The sequence below is a fragment of the Neovison vison genome, chromosome 3 (assembly GCF_020171115.1).
Source record: "Neovison vison isolate M4711 chromosome 3, ASM_NN_V1, whole genome shotgun sequence".
NCBI lineage: Eukaryota > Metazoa > Chordata > Mammalia > Carnivora > Mustelidae > Neogale > Neogale vison.
Genome location: NC_058093.1, coordinates 151,135,486 through 151,149,066, shown reverse-complemented (window position 1 = coordinate 151,149,066; position 13,581 = coordinate 151,135,486). Strand labels below are relative to the sequence as shown.

Below are 13,581 nucleotides of genomic sequence, written 5' to 3'. Positions count from 1 at the left end.
ATACCCATATTGCGGTCCTGGGCGATGAAGATACAGGAGGAAGAACTTCTGCCAAATGAGAGGCAGAAGAGGGTGATCGGAAGGCGTGACAAGGGCCTGGTGGGCCCAACGATAAATCAGCAGCCTCTGGAGGGACGGGACGATGGGAAGCTTCAGCTGGGCCTGGGCCTTCTACAAAAGAAGAGGGGCTTTGAGCACCCATAACATGATCACAGTTCCAGCTAGTCTGCTCTTTTTAAATGATCCAAATAAAACCCTGAACACTTTGTTTTCAATTCAGTGAGGAAAAAAAAGTCCTATTTCCAACTCACTAGCTGATACTTTAACCTCCTTGATATCAAAACGTGTGGGGCAGTTTTTTTTGTCAAAACATTTCACAGACCCCCCAGACTGGAATATGTCTTACACATTTTACCTCATTTCCATGCCTTTCCATGCCTTTGTGCACAAAACAACACAGTGCAAGGAAGCAGAATGACGGGAAAATCAAGTCAATTTTACTGTCAAACATTATCAAGCTCTTGAAAACTTAGATTTGAAAAGAACTTTCAAGAATTATAAACTCCATGACAGGATCTGAAACCCAAAAGCCAAGTCTCTATTAGGAGACCCTAACACAGGTCTTTCATTCTAAATCCTCATCCCAGTCTTTTTCTCCCTTCAGTGAGCTTAAGGATCAGCTAGGGAGTTTTTAAAACAAATTCCTGGTCCCGCTCCAGACTTCAAAATTCAGAATTTCAAAGGCCGGGGTCCAGGAATCTGATTTTTAACAAGCTCTTCAGGGGACTGATGCATAGGACTCACACGGGAAACGGTTTTAAAATGAGGGTAAACCCCTGCACTCATGCGTGAACACAGACTTCAATCATTAGGTGGTGACATGTTATGCTAAATAAAGCTTGGAAAGGAAGTATATGCTTCAATTATACAGTTTTAAGAACTGGTTTGGATGTTGTACTTGCCAAACATTTACAACAAAAGGAAACACCCAAGTTCAAAAGCTATTAGATGAATCCATCAATAAACCACCTTCTCCCACTCAAATGCACAACGGCCTTTTGCACCTTCAGAGCTTGGTCAGGGGTAAAAGCAGAGTTTATGACCAATTCCCCTTCGACAACTCTTCGGAGCTGGGAGTCTTCTTCAAAGATGGATTCCACGTTCAGTACTGTCCAGGCGAACCAAACCTACAAGGACAGCAGGTAAGGGTGAGCGGAATGAGCAGCTCACTCAGACCAAATCACCCCGATATTCTACAAATGCACATCTCTTCTACCAGGTATCTCAATCAACAAATATTTATGGTTCCCGAAATTAGTAGAGTTCTTACACCTATCACTGTTCTTGTCGCAGATACAAACTTAGAAAAAACAAATCATTGAAAAATGCTAAATTCCTTCAGAAACGCTCCTTCAGTAAAAGAAGATGTTTGTTCACACAATAATTATTTATTTTATGAGGGACACGAAAGAGAGACAATCTAAGCTCCGCCCTCCAGAAGTTTTCCACCTCTCTGAGGAGATGAAACTAATGCGTAAGTAACTACAGCGTGAAGTGAGAGGTGGTGAGCCCAGAATCGGGAGTCAGTGGCTATGGGAAGCTGGTGGAAGGAGCGCGGGATCACAGAGGTGAACACACCAGAGACGGCTCTGCACGGAGAACGGAGGTGAAGGCAGGCCTGGCAAGAAGACCGGGTGAGGCAGAGGCAGAGAGGCGGAAACACCAGGGACATGGGTGGGCAACAGCAAGGAGTGTGTTGCAGCTGATCACAAGTGGTACAAGGGAAGAGCAGGAGGCTAGACCGACAGGAGGCTGAAGGATGTCACTAGTGGTGGAAGTGATCAATCGGGGACATAATTGGACACACAGAGTCAGACAGGGGTAATAATGAAAAAAAAGCTGCTGCCGCTGCTCACAATGGCAACAGCAGCCAACACCGAGTCCGTGCAGTGGGGCTGGACTAAGCACAGGTCTGAGTGCGTTACATGCAGGTGCAGTCATTATTCCCGTTCCCCAGCGGAGGGAACTGAGGACAGAAAGGTAAGCAAGCTGCTGAGGCACAGGGCAGACAAAGAGCAGACTGAGCCCCAGGCCATCTGGCTCCAGTGTCCGTTTTGTGTGGGTTTTGTGTTTTTTTTTTTTTAATTCACTGGAGAAAGAGAGACAGCACAGGCAGGGGGAGAGGCAGAAGCAGACTCCCTGCTGAGCTGGGAGCCCGATGTGGAGCTCGATCCCAGGAGCCTGAAATCATGACCTGAGCCGAAGGCAGATGCTTAACCAACAGAGCCACCCAGGCATCCCCAGTGTCTACTCTTAACCACGCCGCTGAGAAGCTCTGCAGTCAGGCAGACCAGGCCTGACCACGAGCTGTATGATCCTGAGCCAGCCACCTGGCCCCACCAAACCTCGGTTAACTCCTCCATGAAACAAAAGAGCAACCGCACCACCTCAGCACAGGCCACTGGGAGGGTTCTGTGATGCTGTACGTGCTAAAAGAGCGCTACTTCAAGTTAGCAGCACTACATCAACAAAGATGATAACAACATTAAAAGTTTGCAAAGATCACCAATGGGCCACAGGGGCTTTCCTACCTGAGTGGGCGTGGCCAAGCCCTCCACAAAAGAAGGAGTGATGTTGCCAGCTACGATCCAGCTCACCAAAGAAGAGAGCAGACTCCGATCACAGTGGTAACCCAAAGCATTCTACACACGGGACAGGACATGCAGCAAAGAGAAAAGGTTTTTAAAAAACCTTATTGAGAATATCAGCAATTAGCCTCTTACAATGGTAGGTTCTGGTAAGACATGGATTTCACTAATTAGTCCCTCAGCAATGAGAATTGCAGGCAGCGTGTTACAGCCAAATGCAAGGAGCAAGGCTCCTCCTGGGGGGTCTTTTCCTTTGGCTTCCCTGGAGTCTACACTAGCAGGGACTATGGTTCCCAAGATAAGGCACCATCAAGAACAAGCTTTAAAAAGGCACTGGCCCCAGAGTAGTACTGGGAACGATGCATTTGGGGAATGTTCTGAGAAGGCCACTATCTAGCCAAGGACTGAAAGACAAATTCTCTAACAGGTTTACCTTATGTTGCTGGTAAAGTAATTTCTGTACACAGTCTTCCTGCATCAGCTCAAAAGCTGTTTTACACAAGTGGTCCATGAGGAAGAGAATGGCTTGCTCTCGGTACCAAAGATGCTGGCTTATTAGAGCCTGGACCCAGAACTCCAACACGGCAACAGGGCCCACTTCATTGGGCTGGGTGCTTACGGATATGTGGGCCTATGGAGAAAGGGCTTAGGTCATGTGGAGGTAAGAGTCAGTCTCCCATTTTTAAGACACCAACAAAATAACTACTTCCACTGCAAAGCCCAAGTCTGCTGATGTTCTTGGCCAAAAACACTGTGCCAAGTGCTTTGAAATGACCAACACTCAGCTGTGCTAACAGCAGGGTGCCTGACGGGGAAGATGGGCCAGCGTAGATGTGGGAGCTTTCTAGGGGCCTGACCTGGATCATGCTGTTGAGAAGCTTCACGTTGTCCCCATGGCTGGCTCCTGTCAGATGCTGTGCCACCTTGTGGGTGACCTGCTGTGTGACACCCTGAGGGACACCGCTGTCCAAGTGCAGGAACAGGAGGAGGTGTGACAGGAACCTGCCAGGAATGAAGGACAACACATTTGACCTTCTAATCAGAAGTCAATAAAGTTTCCAGTAGCTAATTACTTATGAGGAAACAGAAAAATACTAAAATATTAAAACTGATCCCAGATCAAAGTTCTACTTAGGGATTTCAATAAATCTTCGAGAATTTCAGAAGAATGAAGTTTTCAAATTTAAGGTGGGTTAAAAGGAATTCTATCTACCTGCAGAAGTACAGTGAACAGATAGATCCAAGACATACAAACATGCACAAATTAAAGAGCATCAGAGGAACAACATCCCAAGGGCCCCTTTATCCCCTCCCCACTCCCCACCCTCACAAAAGCTGAGATGTTTAGAAAATCATCACAATCTGGTACTGGGTGTCACCTTCATACAAGGTGGTTGGTATAAGGGCACATGTCGGGGGTGTCCCACCACAATTAGTCAGGAAGTGCCCTCAGTTCCCTGGATGTACCGACTCCCTCCTCCCTCCCCAACCAGCTATTTCTTTTACTATAAATCCCATATACTTTTACCCATATGCAAATGCAACCTATACACACAGCATGGTCTTGCTTCAGGACTTTGTAATTACCTCAAAAGTCTTGTTTTCTCCACAAGATTATCAATGTCTCATGTGATGAGAACCTTCCTATGTATCTCATCTGTCTGTAATACTGCAGACAATGAAAAGCAATGTGTTTCACTACTGTTACAATGGCAAAGCCATTTGCTGCTCAATGTCAGCAGGTTTCATGGAAACAACCGCTTTGTCAAATACTAATAAGCTACAAGCAATCTAAAATTAAGTAAGAAAGGGAAATATCTCTCATGAAAATAAACTGGAATCATTATTAAGAGTCACTGTTCAGAAAAAAAAAAAAGAAAGAAAAAAAAGAGTCACTGTTCATCAACCTGCATTCTGAACTGGGCAGGAAGTTTTCTGCCTCCTAAAAAATACACTACCAAATCACATCATTCCCTACTTTACTTGAAAACACAGTCGTCGGTCCTCCCTGGGCTGTATTCTACTCACTGCTCGTTCTTCAGAAGGTAATACTGGCAAGGGTAGAACAAAGGCAGGATCTTATCCAGGACATGAACCACTGTTCTCAAATGCCTCGACTGGACCAGAATTCCCAACAGTGAGATGCCTTCTGCACAGAACTTCTCGATGCTATGGAAAGAGACAAAGGCAATGAGCAGTCAAGGTTGCCAGTTCAGGAAATGCTTTTCTTCCAATGGGCCATCAGCCCACTTGCCACCCAGATGATCTCAAGTCTCCAACACATGTTGCGCATAGCCAAACTTCACACAGAAATACCAGCACTGGGACTCGGGAAGTACAAAGGAATTTAACAGTTCATCTGTATTTTTACTTTATAGATGAGAATAGCGAGGTATTCATGCCCAAATTCACATAATTTCCTAGTGCAAGGCCAAAATGAGAACCCAGGTTTGCAAATTTCCAATCCAGAGCACTGGCCACTACCTAATTTTACTTCCCAAATGGTGTTTCTTCTAAGAGCCATGGGGCTCTCATTGTCTGTGTATTTCCACAAGGTATGAGAGCAAAGGGAAGATTCAGAAGTGAGTTCACTCTGTTAGTATAAGCTGGCAAAATTCTTCTGAAACTAATTTGCATAAAAATTCTTCTGAAACTAATTTGCATAAAAATTTATCTATTCTTTGACTCACTTCAGAAAACCTATCTTTAAGAAATAATCTCAAAGGTGGAGAAAAATATGACAGATGAGTCACGTAAAGATGCACTTTTCAAAATTTAAAAACACAAACTCAAGAGGCAGAAATGATTATGTGAATTTTGGAAAAATCCATTCAATGCAAATATTATTACATCACATAAAAATAATGCATACAAGGGGCACCTGGGTGGCTTAGTTGGTTAAGCATCTGACTCTTGGTTTCAGCTCAGGTCATGATCTCAGAGTGAGATCGAGCCCCAAATGGGATTCCGTGCTCAGCACAATTTAAGATTCTTTCCCCCCTGCCTTTGTTCCTCCCCCGCACTGGCACTCTCTCCCTCTCTTTCTCTCTATCTAAAAAATAAAATAAATAAAATCTTCAAAAAGAATGCATATGATATCCAAGGGCAACATGGAAAAATTCTACTATACCGATGAAGGGGGTAGGGGGGTGAACAACAACTAATAAAGAATCATACAGAAGGAAAAAAACACAGGGATGGTGTCACGCCAAAATGGTCATTGTGCTGGAGAAGCAGAAGTAAGTGGCTCTTTCTCCCATCTTCCTACTTCTATAGTTTGATTATACTGCCTTAATTCTAGGGTAAAAAGTCCTCTCAAAAAATAAAAGTAACAGCACAAAGATTATGCCACAGGAAAATGTCTGTAATATCAGAATGAGAAACAAAGGATATACAAAATTATGCATATATTATAACTCTAAAAAACATCAAAGGAAGAAATACTGGATTAAAAACAACAGAAAAAAAAAGTTTCGTTAGGGTGAGAAAGATTCTGGGTGATTTCTCTGCCTATTATTCTCTGAACTATGTGTGCATATTCATGCACAACTCACATTCCTGCACACTCTGTCCCCAATCCCAAGCACATTCGTGAGATTGTTTTAAGCTAGTTCTAGTATATATACATCCCTGACTACCATGGTAGCCCAAAGAGAAACACTTTATTCTCATCTTCACTCCCATTAGGGATTCAGTAATCAGCACCAAGCAAATAGACCCACGGTAGCATCAGCAAACAAGGAGATGGGAGTCCCAGAAGGAATACAAGACATGAGAGAAATCATGAAAGATTAAGGTCAGAGCACTACACTCAGAATCCACATGTATTACCGCTCACTCAAGGCTCATCAAGTCTAGTACTGTCATGACTCCCGTTTTAGAGATGAGGAACCTGAGATACCAGAAACTGGACCTAGCAAATGACACTACAGTTACTGGAAAAATGCAGAGTGCCTTCCAAAGCACCTGTGTAACATCTCTCCTCATCCCAGTGGATCAGTTCTACCCTCTTTCACTGGACTTTCACATCTGTCCATCACAGCTGGGCCGTCCTCACCCACCCGGTCATCTCTGCTCCCTAATGTGAAGCATGGGCTTCCGTCATGGGTGCTTCCTTGTCACCCTGCACCTCCCCCCTCCTCACTTAGACACCCGCTGCTCCCTCCCAAGTTCGTGCAGCCAAGCACCTCCTACTCCAAGCTGTGGAGATCCGCAGATGACAAGACAATGCCCTGCCCTCAAGGAGCATGGAGTGCACGAGGGGAGTGAGAGACACGACCTCACTGCGGTACAGTAAGGGTGGGGCTCGGAGTGCACAGGTGCTGGGGGGAGTGAGGGGGCGGGGCAAGGCCCGTGGCTAAATCTTCCACACTGGGGGCACTGGTCACCTGGAGTGGGTGATCGTCCCCACTCTGCCCCCAGCCTCGGACGCCTTCTCTAATTAAGACTCCCCTCCAAAGCTTAGCTCCTCCATGTAGGTATCCTGCACTCATGATCTCTCCTTCCTTGAAATTCCTTCCCAATCCAGGCTGTACCTTAGAATAATCTGGCCCCCAGGCCAATGAGATTCAGATTCTCACCCTCTTCCCCATCCAGGTAGTTTTAGAATCACTCCAGACAGCACTGTAAAGAGCAGCCAGGATGGCGGAGCATCGCTCTACCAATCTCAGCCAGCCCACGGTCACATCCTCAGTGCCAATTGCTTTCTGTCCACCAGCTCCACTGAACTGCCAGCAGCCTGAAGGCAGCTAACTACCAATTCCGAATCTCTCCCACTTCAGAGCACAAACAACTGATAGGACAGCCGGCAACTCACCAAAAATATATGTAATGTGAAACAAGATGTTGAAATTGGGATGCTAACGAGATATCACAGTGAGTCTAAAATGTGTGAACCAGAAAGTGTGGAGGTGAAAGAGATTTTAGAAAAACAGGTAGGCTAGAAAAAATTAATATACCGTAGGAAAATGATCTTTAAAAAAAAATAAATAAAAGGATTTTTAACCAACTAAGAACTCATTCACTTACTCTCTGCACCAGCTACAGCCATCATCAGTAGTAGGGATGAAATGGTAACACAAGACAAACATGGTTCCTAAGGTTAGGACCTCACGAACGATCCCGGGAAGACTGAACAGACAACTACAACACAGTGTGGCAAATGCTCCAGTGGAAAAAACAGAGACAACTCTGGACTCATGCCAGAGAGGCATGTGACGTGATCAAGAAATTTCCTTCCCCTGGGCCGGTTTAGCCTTATAGCAGAGAAGCTAGGCTGCCATCACTTTAAACAAAATGCAGTACGGATGGCCAATTATTTTTATGTGCTCTCTATTCCAAGGAAAACACCTACTGCTGACATGAACATTCCACTCTTGTGGACAGGCATACCCTCTCCACACTCTACGAGGTGACTCTCTGGTACAAGTATGTCTTATATGAATTTGGGCAGCATTTTCCCTGGAGAAGCCATTAATAAGGCTTATAATTTGGTCCTCATCACCCTTGGATAGGTTTGATGGAAGTCTCAGACCTTGGGATGTGCAAAATGAGATCTAGAATCATTGACTAAGGTTCAGCAACCCTAGGGGTTCAGCCCACACTGTACCTGTGGCCCACGGCGGTCATAGCTAAGGCCAGATAACAGCCAATGGGCATGCCCGCCTTAACAGCTTTCAAGAGAGGATGAAACGTGGGTGACTCTGTCATGTCAGGCACAGTGCTGGAGAAGGGAACAGTTGGACAATTCTGCTGTATTCCATAGTCATTTTTGTGCAGTTTTAACCTCAAGATCAAGTTCCAGGCCCACTGGTTAAATGAGGTCTCAGGTGTCTCTCCATATCGAACAATACTGGCCAAATATGAAACCTAAAACAATTATTTATTTTAAACCACATTAGTCACATACAAATTAAATCAGTAAGCTCCCCCGCCCACTTCCTTCTGTGATCAACAACGTCCTCAAAAGAGAGGACATACTACTTACCCCTACTCAGTGTTTGCAGCACTCAATTAAAGCAATTTCTCACAACTTACCACTTCCACTCACTTGCTAGTCACTTTTTGAACCTGATCTGAGTCAGTGCAAGCTAAGGAGTAATAATTCGAAAGTTGGTACACAACAATGCTGTGATGATAAGTAAGTTTTAACAACCAGCTGGAGCCTGGGAGATCCTTTACAGGGTTTGTCAATTTTGGTCCTGTAAAAACTCCCACCATGATCAGTTTCAAGATACCAATAGGTTAACAACCTGGTTTGCAAAGTTCCTGATTGAACAGTCCATTACCCTGAGCCAGTACCTGCCAGCTATAGCTCACGTGGATCTCCACAATACTAAAATGGTCATATGTGGGCTATTTCTCAAAGGAAAATCTTTATCCAACCACAGAATTCAATTTCAATCTCTTAAATTGCCAGATGTTCTTAGGCAATCTAAGGGTAAACATTGTAACTGTATCCACCCAGGCCACTTACAAATAAAGATGTTCTCCATATATAAGAAAATGAAATACCTGCTTCATACTTTCAGAAAGAAGCCCAGCATATGGCTTCTGTGCAAGGTATTTCTGGTATGCTTCGAGAATCATTAAAGCCACTTCAGCATGGACTGCTCGATCCAAATGAAGGGTACCCTTTGAAGGAGAAAAATAATCACAAACATGCCATCTTGATTTTTTCTTTAACATACCCTTGAACAAAACGACTAAGAAAAGTAGTAAAGAAGAATCTTGGATATAGAACTTAAGCTTTCCAAAAATTACATCCCCTAACAATTAAGTTATGACAATAGGAAAAGACACTGAAATCTTTTTTTTTTTTTTTTTTAGTATATGTGCTGCCGAAGCGAGCACAAGACACTGAAATCTTAAAGAACCATTATACTGCACTTACATAGGTTTGAAACTGACTCATCTCGGACCCCAGGTATCAAACATATCTTTGAATGTAACTCCCCTCTCCCCACTCTAGGAGCTCTATAAAGTCTTTGGGTTACAAGTTTAAAGGCATTGCCACAAACTGGGAAATTGTTCAATTATTATTAAATAGGAAAATATTTAATAAATTAAGTCTATACTTCTTTTCATTATTCTCTCATCAACACAGGGGCACCTGGGTGGGCTCAGTCGCTTAAGCGTCTTGATTTCAGCTCAAGTCATGATTTCAGGGTCTCTGCTTGAGTTTCTCTCTCCCTCTCCCTCTGCCCCATCTGCACCCCACGCTTCCCCCCCATCACACACACACGGGTGTGTTCTCTAAATAAATAAATAATAAATAAATCTTAAAAAAAAAAAAAGATACTCAACAACACAGATAAAATATTCCTTCAGAAGCTTGAATTTGCCTATCGAATTTCCCATCCAATCTTCCTTGCAACCTGAAGAAATACATTTCTTAATCCTTTAATGGAAGATGACTTTTCTAACTAACAAAGGATCATAAGACTCTCACAGGGAGGTCTTCACACAGCCTGGTGGGAGAGGAAGGCCTGGGGAAAGGGGGGGGGGTCTACTCACAAATCAGAGAACACGAAGATGGAAGACAACCCCCTATAGCGCTCACCCACCAGCACTGGAGTGGGAGAAGCTCCAAACGGACCCAGGGGCAGACCCAGGTAGCTAGGAACACCCAGGGAGAAGAGCTGCCTGGCTCCCGTTTTCTCATCTGTACAAGAAGGGTCAAGTTCATGCAAACCTCACAAGACAGCTATGAGGACTAAATGATTTGCTCTGAACAAAAGCTGGCAGGCAGAGAGGGCTGAGTTCTCTTCCATTTTCCCTGTATCATATCGAAACTTCTGCTCTAGGAGCTAACTAGTAAGATCTAGGGTAAAGAGGAAGGCAAGTTTTAACAATTAAATCATTGACATGGCCTCTTTGGAGACATATGATAAATATGATATATATGATAGGTAGCAAACTCTGAATAATAATAAGCTATTATTAATAAAGCTATTAATAAACTATTATTAACAAAAACTACCACTGCTGAGTATTTGATGTGCACCAAGAATTGTCCTAAATGTTCTGCCTGTCCTAACTTGCTGAATGCTTACAACCACCCTACAAGGTAAGCACGCTCTTATCAATGCTGACGGATGACCAGCTGAAGCCCTGCGAGTTCAGGATGCATTCAGGGTCACGTAGCCAGGAGGTGGCAGAGCTGGGAACGGAACCCAGGCATGCAGGCTGGCTGTGAGTGCAGGTTCTTGACCAATGCACAGTGTTTCAGGGAACAAATGTGGCAGTGACATGTGAGACAAATGCAGGAGAGGAAAGTAGGAGGAACTTCAGTAAACAGCTGGAGAGAACACAACAGATACAAATGGTCTAAGGAAAAAGTTAAGAATTTTCACCATGGAACAATTTATCTTCATTTAAGGGATGGTCACTCTGCAAAACAGAATTAAAGAAAAGACCCTAAACTCTGACACAGCTAACAGAATTTGCAGACCTTGCAAATGATAATTGAAAATGTTTACATTTTGAGAAAATGTTTTCTTAAAACTGATGTGTATAGAACCTCCAGTCTCTAGAGGATGGTTTTAACACATACCTGTTCACCAAATCCCCAATTCAGTCCTTCTAGAATAACGCAGGCCAATTTATTCTTCACCATTGTCAGGTTATAATTCAATAACCAATCCCGAATCACCGCTAGCTCTGAGGCAGATGGTCTCCAGAGATACAAAGGCAGTTCTTTAAACAAGTATAAAGAAACCTTATTTGAAAGAAAATGAGCATAATTAAGATAAAAATTAAGAATAACCCTGTGTTACTTTAATATTATATTATTAAACTGCTTGAAAAAAATTTTTTCCAAAAGGAAGTGAGGTTTTGTTTGATTTTTAGACAAATGAAATGGACATCATGCACAACCAAATGAAGTAAGTATTAAAACCAGTAATACACCAAAAGCACATTTTGTTACCCTTTGTAAAGGTCATTAATCTTTTATTATATATAAATTGGCTTACTTCCATTTAAGAAAACGATTTAAGAGTACCAAGACCAAGTTTAAAGCTATGATAAATGAGGAATAGTCATTTATTTATAAGAAGATTTAGCATGTTAAATAATTATTTAAATAAACAAAAAACAGAACTAGACTCAAATACAGAGAACAAACTGGTAGTTGCCAGAGGGGAGGAGAGTAAGGGGATGGGCAAAAAGGTACAAACTTCCAGTTATAAAATAAGTCACAGGGATGAGAACTACAGATAGGGATTACGCTCAATGATCTTATAACCACTTTGTATAATGACAGATGGTGACTACATTTAGTGTACGGCGAGCATCTCATAATGTATGCAACTGTCAAGTCACGATGTTGCACACCTGAAATGAATATAATATTGCATGTCAACTATAAAAAAAATAATTATTTCTTCTGTGACATTTAAAAAGATATTTCTGTGAGCTTCCAAGCAATCTGGGGAGGAGGAAAAGGACTCCATGGAGGTGAAGAGGAAATAAGATCGACCAAGAGTTGGTAATTGTTGAAGCTGGATGATGGGTACAAAGGGATCCATTACCCTATTGTCTCTTTTATAGGGATCTGAAAGATTCTGTAATAAAAAGTTTTTAAAACCTGTTTACAAAAAGTCTGTAGCATCAACTTTGTGAACAACATATCCATGTGTGCAAATTAAGATAAATCTGGGTTCACTCAATAGTTTGCTTTAAGGTGGACTGATCAGAAGAGCAATTCATTTTATAATGTCTAGAACAGTGTTAGCCAATGGAAGCATAATGCAAGTCAATATGTAATTTTAATTTTTCTAACAGCTACATTTTTAAGAGTTAAACAAGTAAAATTAATTTTAATAATATATTTCATTTAATCCCATACACCCAGTACGTTATCGACATATAATCATTACACAAAACTATTGAGACAGGTTACATACTTTTGTTCCTATGAAGTCTTTGAAACCTAGTGAGTAGTTTATACTTACAGGACACCTCAATTTGGACTAGCCATCTTTTAAGGACTCTATAGTTACATGTACCTAGTGGCTGCTGTATCAGATAACACAGATCTAGAACATACATACATACTAGTATTTTTCAGGTTTCTGCACTGCTCCCAATGAGAGGCAAAACAAAATGTGAAAGAACAGTAGAAAGAATCAATTTTAATGAAATCTTTCCTTTGTGTGTATGTGTGCACTCACTGTTAAATTTTCATGAGGACTTGTTAATAAGCGTCTTGAATATTCTCAATAAAATGGTAAAATAATAATTTTAAAGATGGAAAAATCCTACTTTACCCCATGAGAATCTCAAAGAAAGGGCAAAATAATGGTTCTAGAATAGTTAGTACAGCAATGAAATCTGTCCAGAAAAACATCTATCCCAGCTAGATAAAATTATGGTTTAGCATGTATCTGTCCACTAAGAATCAAAGTGTGACTATCATGAAAGACCTAGGGACATTAAAACGTTAACAAGGGAATATTACCAAAAACTCTATGCCAATAAATTCAACTAGTTAGATGAAATTGGAAAATGCCTTTAAAAACATAACCTACCGGGGCGCCTGGCTAGCTCAGTTGGTTAAGCGACTGACTTCAGCTCAGGTCATGATCCTGTAGTCCTGGGATCAAGTCCCACATCAGACTCCCTGTCTGCTTCTCCCGCTGACCCCTCTCCTCTTATGCCCTCTCTCTCTCTCTCTCTCTCTCAAATAAACAAATAAAATCATTTAAAAAAAAAAAAAACCTACCAAAACTGACTAAGGAAAAATAAAAATCTGAACAGCTCTGTGTTTAAAAAATGCAAATTGTTATCAAAGGGTTTTCTACAAAGAAAACTCTAAGGCGAGATGATTTCATTGTTAACTCCATCAAACAGTCAAGTTAGAATAAACAGCAATCTTAAAAAACTCTTAAAAGAAACAGAAGAAGGAATGCTTCCCAACTCACATGATGAG

At 42.2% G+C, this 13,581-nt stretch overlaps 1 protein-coding gene across 3 annotated transcripts in view; it reads right to left on the bottom strand.

The window, feature by feature from the left end:
• Positions 1 to 13,581, bottom strand: part of EPG5 (ectopic P-granules autophagy protein 5 homolog) — a 107,280-nt gene that overhangs the window by 55,460 nt on the left and 38,239 nt on the right. For all 3 annotated transcript variants that reach the window (XM_044243059.1, XM_044243060.1, XM_044243061.1), the window contains 9 exons: positions 11,203 to 11,367; positions 9,162 to 9,281; positions 8,257 to 8,516; positions 4,677 to 4,817; positions 3,506 to 3,650; positions 3,082 to 3,279; positions 2,592 to 2,702; positions 1,065 to 1,187; positions 5 to 171 (listed from right to left, as the gene is read on the bottom strand). In XM_044243059.1, the coding sequence (XP_044098994.1) occupies positions 5 to 171; positions 1,065 to 1,187; positions 2,592 to 2,702; positions 3,082 to 3,279; positions 3,506 to 3,650; positions 4,677 to 4,817; positions 8,257 to 8,516; positions 9,162 to 9,281; positions 11,203 to 11,367 (1,430 nt within the window). The remainder of the gene's footprint in view (positions 1 to 4; positions 172 to 1,064; positions 1,188 to 2,591; positions 2,703 to 3,081; positions 3,280 to 3,505; positions 3,651 to 4,676; positions 4,818 to 8,256; positions 8,517 to 9,161; positions 9,282 to 11,202; positions 11,368 to 13,581) is intronic.